Below are 16,093 nucleotides of genomic sequence, written 5' to 3'. Positions count from 1 at the left end.
TCCTGAAGATGTTTTCCTTCACCTTGGTCTGTAATATCTCCAGTAATATCTTAGAATAATTAACAGAAGATCATGAAAGTGTGGGAAAGTCCAATTAGTACTTGACATGCGTTGGGATCGAACCTGCACCTCGTGCATCCAAATCCATACATAGAACCGCACGGCCACCACGACCGGTATATTCATTATGTACCAAAAATAAAACACTAGAATAAACCTATTACTGAGCTTGTATAACTTACATTATTTATAGAAGTTACGAAATAAGTGAAAGTGTTGATATAATTAGTTATTTACCTCGTACGTGCACTATGTTCGCTTGGCAAACGACTGTTCGTTACAATTGCGGCTCCTACGTGCTCGATAAGTGAAGCAAATAATGAGATAAATGTTTCATTAGATAAAGAGCAATGTTTATAAATAGAGAGAGATAACACGTATTTTATTATCAGACGTTATTAAATACCGTAAAACAGTACTGACTCGGTTTTTGCGCGTGTAAATATTATGTGCTAGTAAAGATAGGGAGTTCTTATTCACAAATAAAGGTAGTGAAATATTGTAATGTTTTTTTTATGATTATTTTTAAAGAACTGCACTGTAATCAAAGTAATCTAAAATTAGATTTTTTAAAGAAGTCTAGTAAATTAGTTTTTAATTGTTCAGGTAACATAATTTTATGATTTATTACAAGTAAATCCAAAAACATTTTACCTTCAGCAAGCTAAACTTAAACAATTTAGTTGGATGTAAATAAAAGGGTCTAATGTACTTATGAGGTTAAACAGTATTGTTAAAAATTCCATAGGCTATTGTTTTCAAACAATATATCATTTAGCCTTATTATTATGCAGGTATCTTTTCCTCTGGTATTTTATTTTATGAGAGTAAAGATTCTTGCTGTTTTTTTTAAATAGTGTTCTACTCTTGTACCTACATCTTATACTTTGTCAATGCTTTAAAAAAAGTAAGACTTAATTTACATTGCATACTGAACAAACAATTCAAATAATTATAAATTGATAGAACGGAGAAAATTACTTCTCAACCTACCTCCAATTATTTATTTTATAATTAATGAGTTTAATATTATAAAATAAATCGAATAACTTTTTGTCTATTATTTAAAAAATCATTTAAGGACTATCAATTAGGTAACATTATTCAAAGGCAGGGGAAAGAAGATTAAGTATACAAAATGAGGACAATACTTCTTTGAATAAAATCCACTATTGTGTGTATATGAACTCTCTAAAACTACAGTTATTATAAATGAGCACAACTTAAAAAAATATTACTAGTTACATTGGCTAAAATGGTACAAGGCTGGTTTTAATTAGATATAACTGCCCTACACACAGTATAATGGGTCCCCTTGTAAATCAATTCATATGAGAATCAAATTGGACTTCCAATAAGGGAGAGCTCAATTTGATAGTTAACGCTCCTAGCACTTACAACAGCGCAAACAAGATTTATTGCCAAAGCGATAAGGTCCACAATACGAGATACTCCGTAACGGATATGGCACTTATTGGAAGGGAAACGACTCTTCTTAAGTGACCGACTATTTCAAACAATTTTAAGGTTACATTAAAATTACAACAAATCTTTGAAAATCTGACTAAGTTAATAAAATAAAATTGCCCAAGAAAACAAGTACACTTTTAAAACTATACAAAAGGTTTAAATTCAAATTCTCATCGTAAAAGTCACTCACATATTGCACCCAACTTAGCAATGTAAACAAAAACAAATCTTACCAATATTCTTTTGTCAGCTAAAACTGAGGTGTAGTCTTCACACAAGTATATATTTTCCGTTGTTTTAGTCGTAAATGCGGATAAATTTGTTGTTATACGGGAATGATTAGCAAAAAAGCGACGCACCGCCATGCAAATTGACATTGTGAAATCGGTGTTGCCAGCTAATTTCAATAAACTGTGATGTCAAATAAAAAATACGACATTTAGTAGTTTTTGATGTCGGTCAGATTCCCACTATAAACTTAAATCAAACAACTCTTTTTGTTCCTTTGGCTGGGCTAGAAAATGCTTTGTTGCCTAGACTAGGCATACTTTGTAATAAACTTATTCCGAAGATGTGCTGCAAAACACACAGCACTCAGTACTGAACCACTAACATCTTATAAACTAGGGGATTTAATCAGTGATTTGATAAAGTAATAACAAATATTTGAACTGTAATCAAAATACTTCAATCCTGGAGTGCCCAGGACGTTCACCTCGTGATCGTGCATACTTACAGTTTTCGCATAAAGCGCTTTTTGATCTCGCTTTAAACGATCAAGTAGTAATGAAGGTTTTCAAATATATAAATTTTATGGAAATAAGTTACCCAGTTCTTGGAATGCAAACATTGAAACAAACGTTGGGAATTCATATCGTTTATTTACGATGAGTGGTCACAGCGTCCTACACGAGCAACGTAACCCGTCGTCCGTCGTAAGGCACTATGTAAGAAACGGACGCACCGGACATAAATAATTCCTACATTTGATTAAAGTAACTCAAGTAATCATCAAATTCTACAAAAATATAATCCTTACTTTATCAATTCAATACTGGTCTACAGGATTCTCACGTGAGAAGAGCCGTATGAAACAGCTTCGAATATTAGTGCGAATCCTTCAGAATCTACTAATTTGAACCCAACATAGATATGTTAAATTTACTTCATGATATTTACAATGCTATTCAAATAAAGTGAATAATTTTGGTTCTTTTAGGATTTTCTAATCTCTCTATACTAGATCAGCATGTAAGAATAATCTTATGTATTGTCTTAATACTGATTTTCGGTAATTTTAGTCATAAGAGTTAGGGCGCGCTACAATGAAATTTTATTGCAATTTTTGTTCAGATTTTGGCATATGGATTGATCAGAATGAAATATTGCAATAAGAGTTCATGTACACTCCTGTTTACCTTAATATATGTAAGCTATCTTAATTATATAATTTTAATTAACTGTACAATCAAAATGCTTCAAGTACATCTAATTAATGGTGATGACTTTTGCGTTTTGTTTGTCATTATACATTCAGTTTTTCTTCTTAAATGAAGATGTATTTCAAGCACTTGATTTCATGAAAATTACGAATTTAACAAATGTATAAATCAATAGTTTTGGCAAATTGACGCACTAGGTGGCAAAATGAACTAAACATTCAGCCAAAGTAGTGCATTATGTGAAGTAAACAACACTAGGTCATAACAACAAGTACCTATGGAAGAATCTAAGTTGCTTTTTATGAGGTATCATGAACTTATCTTAAATAGTTTCTTTTTTAGACAGACACAGTGCAATAATTTATATAATTTTCGTGTAGTTTTTTATGTCTATCAGGATTTGTGTATAGATTTTTTTTTTAATATAGTAGACATAGAGATTTAAGGTACAGTAAAAAAGTCATGGAAACTTGTAGCAAGTTGTCGTAATTATAACCACGAGGTGCTCTAACAGTAAACTAGTGATGTTTATGCAATTCCTTAAAATTATTAATTACTTGAGATCAATTAATTAGGAATGTTTATAATTATCAGTAAAGTATAAATACTTCTTTTCCTTTTTTATAAGCCTATAAACTCATTCAGAATATGCTGTTTATTAGCCCTTTCTTGCATTAATTTACACACAACAAATTATTTAAATAAATTCCAACAAAACTACGCCTATTATATAATTTTGGTCTCGCTTCTCGCACCAATCTAAAATTCTAAATGGTTTCTGATTTAATACAATCTAATCAACCAAATATTAAGAATATTATAATAGTAAATAATTGATTCGACATTTATCAATTTCATAACATATTTTGGAGCACATTTTTTATTACCATTTATAAAGCTTTTTACATCGACGTCTCTGTTATCAGATTAAAAATTTATATCTAGACTCCGAAAAATCAGCATCTAAATGTATACATAGAATAGTCTCTTCCAATATTTGGCTTAAGTTTTCATATGCTCAGTTATAAATTATGAATAGTACATGAAGCAACAAGATTTATAATGGACAATTTAAAATCATAACTATGATTTATGCTCTGGGTTATACAGACAGGTCACAGGTACAAGTATCACACTAATATTTGAAGTATGTGAGTTTACACTTATGTGTCTGTTTGTAACCTCTTCACGTCCAAACGGCTGGACCGATTTCGATGACCTTTGGTTTGCACGTAACCTACACCTCGGATTAACACATAATAGACTACTCTTCGACGACTGTGGTAAAGACGGGCGAACCAGCGAGCAACAGCTAATCATCATAATTACGCGGCTGTTCTTATCCTAATTGGTGCTAGTATTAAGCAGGAAGGCTTACTATAAATATCGTGTTAGTGAAGAAATTGCAAGCTCCTTTAAGATAGTATATCGCCCTAATTAAACGATTATAGTCTAATTAAGAAATGGACACTCACATTGCCCAGCTGTTTTTGTAGAGCGTTACATCAAGAACAATGCAGAAAGAGGACTAAAACAGTGAAAACCTCTTTGTAATTAAGTTTGTTACGTTGATTTCAGCCCTTAAATCTCATTGTCACTGACTAGATGTTGACTTGTTGCATCATGACTATATCAAGCAAAGAAATACACGGATCACTTTTATGTCGCTACAACCTCCTGCTGTCTCTGAGTTTTGAATAGCCACCATCTTATTAATATTTAAAGAAAGTCTGTTACGTTGCTTGTTAACATTCCGGGAGTTTATCGGTAACATTAAGACGTAGCCCGCATCACAAGATTTATTAATGGGTGACAGAGACAGCATGAGTTCTAACGGTCACATCTAATAGACGTTTGAGTTGTCTTTAGTATCGTTTTGTTAGTATACCCTTGAAGCGAGTATGTTCTAAGAAAAGCTATCCTGCTCGCACTCGTCCCAGCTGTCGCACTCGTACTGGTCGCAGTCGTAGTCGATGTCACAGGCGGCGTGGCCTGTAGCGTCCGAGCTGATGTCTGTTAGCGCTGCGTCCGACACCGGCTTCGAGGATATGTCCAGGATCTGGGTACAGATAATGTTGTGGTGGTAATGTTGCAGTGTTAGGAGATGGTAGTTATTCTGAGAAATTCGCTAACATTATCATTTCAGATTAATATTTTCTCTTCTGATTAAAAATAAATAGTGAAAAAAATTATTGATTGAAATGAAAAAAAAAAGACAAAAAGTAATAAAGTAAAAATTTATTTACTAAATATGTTTTCAATTAGTTTTAGTGAATTAAATTACCTAACAATTTTAAATAGCAAAGTTTTAGGAAACTACTCGTCAAACTACCCATAACATTATCAGCGAGTGGACGTTTAGTCAGCCGCTCCTAATAGTTAGTACCGGTTAGCGCAGGGTACCTACATCAGCGGAGGAGCGCAGACTGTAGTTGTCGGAGTGCGCGTCCCGCTCGGCGGAGGGCGCGTGCGGCGCGTGCGGCGGCGGCGCGCGCCTGTGCGCGTCGCGCGCCGCCTCCGCGCGCCCCTCGGAGCGGCCCAGCGGCTCCGACGGGTGCGAGCGCTCTGCCGGCAGCGAGGACAGACTTGTCAGATCATTCTTGCCGTATGTACGGAAATGTCGATTTATAACTCAGTAGTCAAGCGAGCAAGTAAGCTTTTTGGAGAAGAGAAACAAACGCGAAGCAACGACTGGTTTAAAAAAAAACTGTCATTAAATAAGAAGGTCGTAGCATGTTGATTTAACACTGATCGAAGTGAAATAAAGGATCAGTTACAGACACAAATAAAATCCCTAATATCAAAAGCTTCACATTAGTATGTATTTTTTTAGTGCACAAAGTAGAGTGTCATTCGAAAGAAGTGCATATAAATTCTTTATATTACCTTTAATGAGAGGATCTGCTAACGACACAGGAGAAATGCTACGAGGTGAGCCAAGACTACCACTGAAGTACATTTCCGGATTGGCCTCGTGACGATCTGCATTGAAACAAATCAGTAAACAAAATATATTTAATTTTTGGACGAAATTGTTTGTTTTTATTTTTTTTTATAATGAGGCATTAAAAATACATACAACTAGACAAAAAATCGGCAAAACAACGTTTGCTGGGTCAGCTAGTTCTCGTATAATGTTGATACATTACCGCAGTCAACAATCTCGTGGAACACGTAGTTGCTGATGGCGACAGGCTGACGGATCCAGGGGTGAGCCATCAGCTGAGTGATAGTGCACCTGCTGCTGGGCTCCTTACATAACATCCAGCGGAGGAGTTGCTCTAAATCTACAAGAATTAATAAAGTTTAGTTACATACAAGGATTCTAGACCTAGCTCGTCATGAATAAGTCTGATTTGTGTACAAGGATTCTAGATCACTCAAGATTAATTTTACTTTTACTACCCGAAGTTTCAACGCCTCTGCAAGTGCGCATATAATGTTCACGTACTTGTACACGAATTAATTTTAGGAGGTATAGTCCAGTAGATACATTCCACCTGAGGCCAAGCTATATTTCAACCTTAAAATACTTTAAATGCAATATTTACCTTCAGAAACTAATTGCGGGAACGCTAGAGGTCCTTGTATGGTGTCTTCGATGTCGGAGAACGGGTTAACAAAGAATGTTAGCACATAAAGTGTTATCCCCATTGACCACATCTCTAACTCCGGACCAGCGTACCTGTAAAGAGCAAGCAATAATTCAGTATTAAGTTAAACACTTATACACACAGCAAAAGCACTTAGGAAGCGGTGATGGTGGGCAAAACTGGGTGCTGTCCAATGTAACCTGACCTTCAAAAAGCAAAGTAGCCTAATTTGAATAAATTAATTTTGAACATTTGAACACAAAATGTTGAGGTAGTATTAAAACAAAATTCAATAAACAAATTACTAATTTTAAATTAAATGAATTCGAATGCTAAAAGATGCAAGATGGCTGCCAGGAGCTGGATGCGAGCACCCGAAGATAGTTCGCGTGTAATTGGGCTTGGCTTTTGTCCAACGGTCCGTATACGGGCTGATCATGATGATGAAAAACGAAATGTTTAATATAAAGACTAGGAAACAAATTAACATTACCACCCGTAATATAATGAAAGCTGCTAAATAGCTGCAAAAAAGCACTAAATATTTTTTTATGTGAATCTGACTTTGAGTTCAAATTCTTACCGACTAGCGACTGTACATTCTTTTCTTTCAATAGTTTTCATTTACATTAACCATTTATACTCACTTGTTTCCTGCTAGTACTTCCGGACTACAATACTCAGTTGTCCCATAGAAGGTTGAGAACAGCATGTCTTTGCTCATGAACGTCGCTGAACCAAAGTCGATCAGCTTGACGTGAAACTTGTTGTCTATGATCACATTCTCATCCTTGATGTCGCGATGGAGAATGTTTAGGGAGTGGAGGTACTCTACTGCTTGACCAATCTGTAAATAAAAATGGAAAAGAAGGATGGCTTATTATTGGATACAGCACATTTATCCATGGCCGACATCAGACCATACAGCACTGAATATGAATGTTGAAATTCTCTGTAAAGAAAATGCCACAAGTCTTCCTAGGTGTAGGGGGGCCACATGTATGCATTGAAAAAAATCGCGACAAGAGATTGTTATGAGATTCTCTAACACCGAAGCGTAGCGCTTTTAGTCGTTTCGCCCTCAACGGCGCATAATTGTGGTGAATTTTATAACAGGCGTTTATTAATAGAAATGTAGTTGGGAGGATAGAAAAATAAAATAGGAAGTTTAATAATAATAATAAATTTGCGGACAACATCACATACATTGTTCTGAACCCAAAGTAAGTTGCTAAAGCACTTGTGTTATGGAATTCAGATACAACGAAGGTACCACAAACACCCAGACCCGAGACAATGTAGAAATGTGAATTTTTACATTGACTCGACCGGGGATCGAACCTGGGACCTCAGAGCTAGCAACACCTTGAAACCGGTGCGTACGCCACTCGATCACGGAGGTCGTCATAAGTTTAATTCTTACTTCTACATATACTGAGAATTGCACAACCATTGAGACATATATAGCAAGCTGCAGTGTACCTGTCTGAATATATAGCTGAGCAGCGGCTCGTCGAGTCTGGGACGTCGCTCTATGAACTCGAACAGGTCCATGCCGGCGCCGTGCTTCTCCATCACCATTTGGAAGTACTTCTCGTTCTCGAACACTTCTAACACGCTCACCTAAGTTTTACAGAAAAATTGTATGTAGTAGATTATAAGAGATTACATTTTAAATTGCTTAACTGTAACCGAGACAATCTATCCAGCTTTTGGATTTTACGTCTTGACTCAATGTGTCAAACTATATATGTGTTGTCAAATGTTTTGAGCGTGTCCAGGGTCGTTAAAATGATCAATTCCAAAAGAATTACAAATTTTGATTACCCTCGAAAAATAGTAATACTGGTTACAAGCGGGAATTGACAGCTTTTCATAAACCATTCTGCTTATTATGAACAGTGTTGGATTATATTCCAGAACACATAGTACCATCTAGTACTTGCATGTCATTTACTTTTACATATTATAACTATATAAAATAAACATGATTACTTGACATACTCACAATGTTAGGGTGTTTGAGTGTGAGTAGAAGGCTGAGTTCGAGCGGCAGGCGTCGTCCGTCGGGCCCGTCCACCCAGAACTGTGCGCCTACCTTGTCTTTAAGGATGAACTTGGCTACTGTGAGAAGGCGGTCAGAGCGACGGTATGCCATTTTGACACAGCCGTATGCGCCTTTACCTGGAAAAAGGTGAAAGGGAGGGTGCTGAAAAATTCCTTGGTAAATTTTCTTCGTCTGTTAAATTCTTTCTCTACACCGATGTTTGGGCATTTTGTCATTTTTGAAGTGAAACATCTTTAAGCGCGCTGGACTTGGGGAGTAAGCTGGTAAACGCGTGACGTAAGCGAGTTGACGGGGATATAAGAAAGAGAAACCAGTGCGCGCACATATTTCTTTCTCCCTTCTCTTATAGCCAAGTATGTTACATATATGTTACAAACACAGTGCAGTTTCACTTCAGTTGTGTGGTCATAAGTACACTCATTTCTTTTTTTATAATCAGGAGTTAAATAAATGTATTGGGTTACTTACCTATCTGTTTAAGAGTAACGAAGTGTTTGTTGTATTCGCCGGCGACTTGCTCGTCACCGCATTGGCTTATCAACGACATCGACTGTGGCCTGCTGCTGTTGGATTTGTTACCCTGTGTCGAAAATATTATATTAAGTATGTATTATTTTTGTTTATAATTATACTAGCTGTTGCCCGCGACTTCGTTCCCGTGGGTAGAAGAAGATGTAAGTTATGATTTATACCCGTCCTGTTTTTTCTCACATTTTCCATTGTATCTTCGCTCCTATTAGTCGCAGCGTGATGGTTTATAGCCTAAAGCCTTCCTCGATTAAATGTCTACTCAACACAAAAAGAATTTTTCAATTTGGACCAGTAGTTCCTGAGATTAGCGCGTTCAAACAAACAAACAAACAAACAAACAAACTCTTCAGGTTTATATATTAGTATAGATTTATAATATACATATAAATAACATATAAGTATAATAATCTTGGTCTTAAGTTTAAGTTTGTTAGCGACAGAAGACATTGTGACGTTTTTCTTTAAACTAGACTCAGGAGGAAAAGTTTTGCAGCTAAACGATCTGCTGCTAATGGATCTTATAGCCAAACCATTTTGTGTTGGGCTCACGAGCCGCTCCCCCGGCCGCCCCCGCGGCCGCTGCCTCCTGTGTGTGTACAGTGGACTCACGGCGGTGTGCGTGGCCAGCACGAGCGAGTTGTCTGCGGTGGAGGCCAGGCTGCAGGCCAGCGCCGTGTGGCGCGCGCCCGGCAGCACGCCCAGCCACACGCAGCGCACGCGGGGCCCGCCTGTCCCGCCCGCGGCGCCCGCCCCGCCCAACTGCATGCTCGACACCGTGTACACTACGTCTGCACACAACAATATATTTAAATACCTATTTCGGACACAGGACAGGTATCCCATTCGTCTTCCATCCCAAAGTTTTCATTTGAACTCAACGCGATTTAAGTACCCAAACAACAATATTTAAAAAATGAAATAATTAAAAAAATGTTCTTGATAGTTTTTTGATTGAGTAGAACGTTCCAATAAGTAATATCGGTGTGTACTGACTGAGCTGCGTGCCGTCCTTGTGCAAGACGAGGCCGCGGTAGGTCCCGTCGGGCGCGCGCGGGTCGGCGGGCTCGGGGCGGCGCGCGGCCTGCGGGGTGGACGTCGTCACCTGCGACCGCGCCGCGCGACGCTCCGGGGGCTCGTCTGGGGGAGCCAGGGAATACGACTTAGTATGTTAGGCTAGGGAAAGATAAAGTATGCGAAAGACGCAGAGGCATTGTTCATGATCTCATGGACGTAAGAAGATTTTGGTATCTTGTACATCCTATTTGTATGTTTTAAATAGATAGCCAATGGTCCAAATACACAGGCATTAAATGCTACTTTCATCTTTTCACACACAACAATTTCTCTTATAACTATTTTGTTTATATTTCTACAACAAAAAAATACTGGACTAAAGTTGTAGAGAAATTAAATGATATAGTACACGTTAATTCCTTACCTGTAAACAATTTTCTAGGCGCCGATTCTGTTTGCGTTTCCAAATCAATATCATTACTTAAACTTTCGATGCTTTCGTTGCCATTATGCTTCGGCAAGTCTTCGATCTCACAACCAGGAGGAGGCATCTCATTTATAGGAGTCAGAAAATCAGCACTTGTTTCATTGGAATCACAGAAATCTAACGACAGACTGGTCTTATCGTCCTTCCCCGTCATATTGGCTTTCAATGACCTGTATTTACTGGAATCGAAGGACAGTCTTAAAGAAGGATCGTTTAGTCTCACTCTGGGTGTGTTCCCAGTTGGTGTAACTTCTTGAGAATGCTGTGAAGTGTAGTATATTGAGTCAGACTTCTCGGTAGGTTTATTCGCTGGTTTCGCAGGGTTACTTTGTTCAGATCGCAGGATATTCTCCGATCGAGACTTCGATATGCTGCTTTGACAGTAGTTCTCATCATCAATAGATATTCCGGACATTCCTGATGTCACGTCGGGTAGGGCGGATATGTCGTTTCGTTGTTCCGTTGTACTGATACTTGAGACCATGTCTTGCGTGGGTGTCGGCGTGTGAGTGACCAAGCTGCAGGACTTGTCGAGACAGAGGGCGCTTGAGGACTTCTCCCGAGTTGTTGAGAGAAGGGAGGGTTGGACGTTGAGAGACATACACGCTGATTTCTGACTGCCATTGAAGGCTCCACACGAATCGTCGTCATCAGTTTCGGATGCTAGAAAGAATTTGTGAATAAAATGTTAACAGTTGACTTCGGTTTTTATAACTTTTAACTAAGGTGGTTTAAACCAACGTGGGCGATTTGACATAAAAGCAATCTCTATGTGGTGTGAATGGAACAAATTAAATCAGGTTATTCCAGTGAGCTGCGTCAAAAACCGCAAGTGGGTGTTCGACTGACGTATAGGGCAAGACCGTTGCCAAATAGAACTGCCTTAATCCGTACTGATTCGTTTGAATAGCGTTACATCGTACACATAGAACTCGAAAGAAGAAGTCAAAAATGTTTTTGGCCATACCTGATCCATTATTGTCATTATTGACGGGCGAGAGAGTCATATTCCTACTTCGTTCTGGCATCTTCACAAGATCAGATTCCTGACAGAAGTTCTGTATGACGTCTTCGATATGATGACCAATCACTTCTGAATGGGTTTTACCAAACGTCAACATTGCGAAATGGTGATTACAAGCGGTTATTATACCACTTTCATCTACGACTAGAAGACCGCTGACGTTGTATGTGACCTATAAAGAATGACGTCAGATATTATTTTCTGTTGACCTTCTGTTAAACAAACCTTAATCAAAAGGTCAATGAATTTTAGGAAAGGTAACGTTAATTAAGATCACAAGGCGTATTTTTGTGAAGTAGGTTAGGTCAATCTTTTTTGTATCATACATTGACCTACTAACAAGTAAAATTATGATGTAGGATGTATGCAATTGTATCTGTTTAATAGGGATTGTATAGATGCTTACCCTGACATTGATCTCAAATAATGGCCTGTGTGATTTGATAGCGGACCATGGTGAACTGTCCGAGGTGTCTGGTTTGGAAATCCATAAGCACAGAGGGAAGCAGCCACCGTCCAAAGTTCTGCCTGTAATATGCACAAATTAGATATAATTGGAATTAGTGCTGTATTGAGCCGGGATTTCATAAAGCGGAGGTCATCGTTGACGCTGTGGTCATCATTATACTAGTTTGATCCCAACTATGTTGGGATCGGCTTCCAGTCTAACCGTATTACTAGTGTTTTACAAGAAGCGACTGCCTATTTGACCTCCTCAACCCATATCACTGGGCATCACGATACCCCTTAGTAAGTGGTTATCAGAATTTTTAGCTTCTCACTATTCGAAACAACTGTCAAACATTTGTAAAAAAACAGCTGGGACCCACAATTTAATGGCACTTCCAAAACCGGAGGAACTTATTATGTCATGGATGACTATCAATAAGACTAAGTCTAACCTATCATATATTTTTTTATTTTAGTTTTTGTTATTTGGTACAAAATGTGTATGTGTGTGTGCAGTACGAGTTGAAGTAAATGCGAGTGTACCGGTGAGCTTCTGCTTGGCCATGTGCCTGGGCACGGGCGCGTCGGCGTCGGGCGGCAGGCGCACGCTGGGTATGAGCGAGCCCAGCGGCGCGCCCAGCAGCTTGTCGCGGCTCTCGGCCCCGAACAGCGCCGCCGCCGCCGCGCCCTCGCAGCCCACCACCACGCCCGTGTCCGCCTCCACCGTCAGCTGTACAACACAACACAAATGTCACTATAGTGTTTCAATTTACATTAAAATACTGTTCAGCTCACGTAACTTGAGCGAACTAGACATCCACTGCTGAGCTAAGAAAAGGATACTTTTCGTAGTCATTATTATCTGTTCTTTCTTGTGTTCTTCGATTTTAAACCTAATAATTTATAATCGTTAATAATAATATGTAAGGAGTTCAAACTCACCACCACACTCTTGCAGTTGACAGGCTCGGCGACCACCAAGCAAGGTCCGTCGTTATCAAGTTGTCTTATCCACAACGAAACTTGTACCGAGCCGCCGTCCTTCGAAATTAGTTCTACGACCTGGAAAAGAACTTTATTTACAAAAACTGACATGTTTGCGAATGATTATTACAAAAAAAAGATACATTTCTAAGACACCATGGCTCAATTACTCATAGACTCCAGCCTATGTATAGAAAAGGAAGTCCCATATATGGTTTTTTTAATTTAACTTGTAAAGGAAACTATTAATTATACCCCGTACTAGGGGGTATAATAAATCATTTAGACACACAGCCAGTTTAATTACTAATATTTTTACGTGTTACCTTTCCACTGAGCAAAATAATAGTTCCGTCTTCAGAAGTGTCGCCGTCTTCCGGGTCATGTAAGCTAAAAGCCTTGCAGTTTCTATTGCGAAGCAGATCAGAGAAGCGTAGACCACATAGCTCTCCAGATGAATAGCCAAGTAAAGAGCATGCTTTGTTGTTTACTATTAGAATCTGGAATAGAAAGTAGAGATTAGAAACTTTTCATCGGTCCTTAAAAAAAAATTGTTGCATTACTTTCAATTTGATTTTGGAACATGCAATCCACATTCCATATAAGAATTATGTTTGTATATGCTTTTGAAATCTTGAAGGTGCAACCAAGCAGGTTACACTCCTCCAAAACAGTTGCTTTAACAGCATACTAATTGAGTATATGGAGCAAGTGACTAGAAGATGAAGATGATTGATTACCTTAGAAGTATTAGGTTCTATAGTAAAGACAGCCTTGCTTGGGTTGATGGTTTGTTGCAGGCGTTCAGTCTGGGACGGTGCAGGGGACCCAGCCACATCAGTTGATAGGGAAGTGTTGAATCTAAGCCCATTTGGCCCATCAACTGTAAAAAGAACATTGGTGAATATTGTATTTAGAGTAGTGAAGTTTTGTTTGATATAGTTAAACACTCAGAAACAAGAGTTATTAAGGGTAAGGATATTAATCATTAAGTTAAAGGAAGCTAATAGCAGAATGCTTATTTTATGATGATGAGTATTTACTCAGCAAAAGAAAAATCATGTAAAATGAATAAGGTTTAATAGCTAACATAATAGCTTGTCTTTTTAAATCATTATTTAATTTTCTGCCTACTTTGTGCCTTTAAATGTACACATGAAGTGAAAAGTGGACAAAATGTGTTGCATGAAACCTTATTGTAATAAACATACCTCTAACGAGATCTACAGCTTGTTTGACCTTAGTTGGTGTCTCCAATTCCATCCTAATAGGTCTGACTTTGCGACTCAGACGTGGGAAGCTTTGGTTGCCTTCAAATGAACAGTTGCTGAAAACATTCTTGAAACGCTGCTGAGGTTTTGCAGTTCTGTACATAAGTTAAAGAGAGTAGCTTGAATCACTTGCATAGGTAATATGTACCTAATTGATATAAGAGTTCAGTAGAATGAAGTATTTAAAATTTAAACACTGTATGCATGAGCATACAACATATCATTAACAAGACAAAAAGGTGTTAAATGAAAAGCTCCAGGGGCTATTTTCTCAAACACAACAATGTTGTTTACCTGCATTTAAATTCAACTTCGGTATCTTTTTCAGGCGTAAGTAAATTTGGACTCTCATCCCTAGCTTCCGTGAAACAGAGTTTTGGTTTCTGAAAGGCAAATTTAGAACACCGTCACATCACTCGCCAATTACGTCGCAATTTATAACTTAAACACAAATAACTCAACTTACTGGTCTTGGTGTTATATTTAGATGCTCGGGTGAGTAAACATCGACGAATCTTCCAAGCCTAGGCTTTACTGGAGTCAGACTAGAAGAATCTGATACTTTATTCCTATAATTACACAATTCCTTTTATCAAAACACCGAAAACACCGATTATAGCTTGCTTGGTAAACTAAATGCTAAGAAAATGCTAAAGGTCCGCTTTATGATTTATTTACATCGTTCTAACTTATTTTGGGATGGAAAATCAATACATTATAGCGCGCAAGTTCAAAATGAGAAATCAACAGTAAAAAGTTTGTATGCCAGTTTTACCTTTGGTAATTTAGTAAACCAGCAGATTCCATGGCGGAAATCTACAGTTTTAACTAAATATTAGATGAAATTACTTTCTAGACAATGAACACTGTTTCAAATATTCAAAATGCACCGTTGCTTGAGTTTTCAAACAAAAGAAACAAATATAACAGCTGTGTCGGTTGTCAAATGGTGTTGTGAGTTTAGTTTTTATGAACGTAGCATTATTTAGATATTAATATTAAATTAAGTCTTAGTACATATTGGACCTGAATAATTACAAATGTACTAATTTAATATGCATTATAAATTGTTCAAGTTCTAAAGCGGAATAACTAACGTTTAGGGCAGCGCCATCTGTACACTACAATTTTGGTTACTCCTCTACCTTGCATGCACGGCAAAGATAAGGCTCATTTCGTTATAACTGCACAGATGGCGTCCCTAAAAAGTTGAAAAAAACACAAGAAAATAAATAAATAAATAGAAGTATTTATAAAGAACTTATGGTCCATAAATAGCAAAATTGAAAAATAATAATTGTATATCTAAATTATGAGTTCGAATTTGACCTTCGAAACGTTTGTAGTACTTGGCCGTTAATTTCACCTTTACTTTCGACTGGGAGCGTGGCGTCTCCTGTAATCCGGCTACCCGGAGGTCTGAGCCGGAGGATGGTTTGAGGTCGGGGGTCGTGGTGCTGAGTGGCCCATGTTGACTGGACGTCCACACTAAGCCTGGTATTGATATGGATCCCCCAGAGGAGTCTGGGGGATGCAGGTCTACTAAGGAGGGGCGAACCGGGCCAGGGGGGAAACCCAGCAGCCAAAAGTCCCCGTATCGGGCAGTAGTGGGATAGCGGCCGGGAGTGGGTGCTCAGTATCAGCCTGACCAATAGAATCAGACCCGTCTCTTTTGCAATTTTTTCTTGTTGAGATTCAG

At 38.1% G+C, this 16,093-nt stretch overlaps 1 protein-coding gene across 1 annotated transcript; it reads right to left on the bottom strand.

Annotated features, from left to right (window-relative positions):
- Positions 1 to 3,677: 3,677 nt before the first annotated feature.
- LOC113496595 (PAS domain-containing serine/threonine-protein kinase-like) lies at positions 3,678 to 15,407 on the bottom strand. Its single transcript, XM_026875867.1, has 22 exons — positions 15,170 to 15,407; positions 14,861 to 14,963; positions 14,689 to 14,777; positions 14,335 to 14,489; positions 13,864 to 14,006; positions 13,450 to 13,623; positions 13,082 to 13,201; positions 12,683 to 12,869; positions 12,096 to 12,217; positions 11,633 to 11,861; positions 10,603 to 11,328; positions 10,158 to 10,301; positions 9,774 to 9,952; positions 9,102 to 9,213; positions 8,574 to 8,749; positions 8,048 to 8,188; positions 7,213 to 7,412; positions 6,524 to 6,657; positions 6,122 to 6,259; positions 5,859 to 5,954; positions 5,380 to 5,537; positions 3,678 to 5,031 (listed from the first exon to the last, which is right to left on the bottom strand). The coding sequence occupies exons 1-22, from the start codon at positions 15,199 to 15,201 to the stop codon at positions 4,879 to 4,881; spliced, it is 3,711 nt and encodes a 1,236-aa protein (XP_026731668.1). The 5' UTR covers positions 15,202 to 15,407; the 3' UTR covers positions 3,678 to 4,878.
- Positions 15,408 to 16,093: the final 686 nt, after the last annotated feature.

The sequence above is a fragment of the Trichoplusia ni genome, chromosome 8 (genome assembly GCF_003590095.1).
Source record: "Trichoplusia ni isolate ovarian cell line Hi5 chromosome 8, tn1, whole genome shotgun sequence".
NCBI lineage: Eukaryota > Metazoa > Arthropoda > Insecta > Lepidoptera > Noctuidae > Trichoplusia > Trichoplusia ni.
Note: the sequence above shows the minus strand (reverse complement) of the source record. Positions and strands in the feature narration are given on the sequence as shown.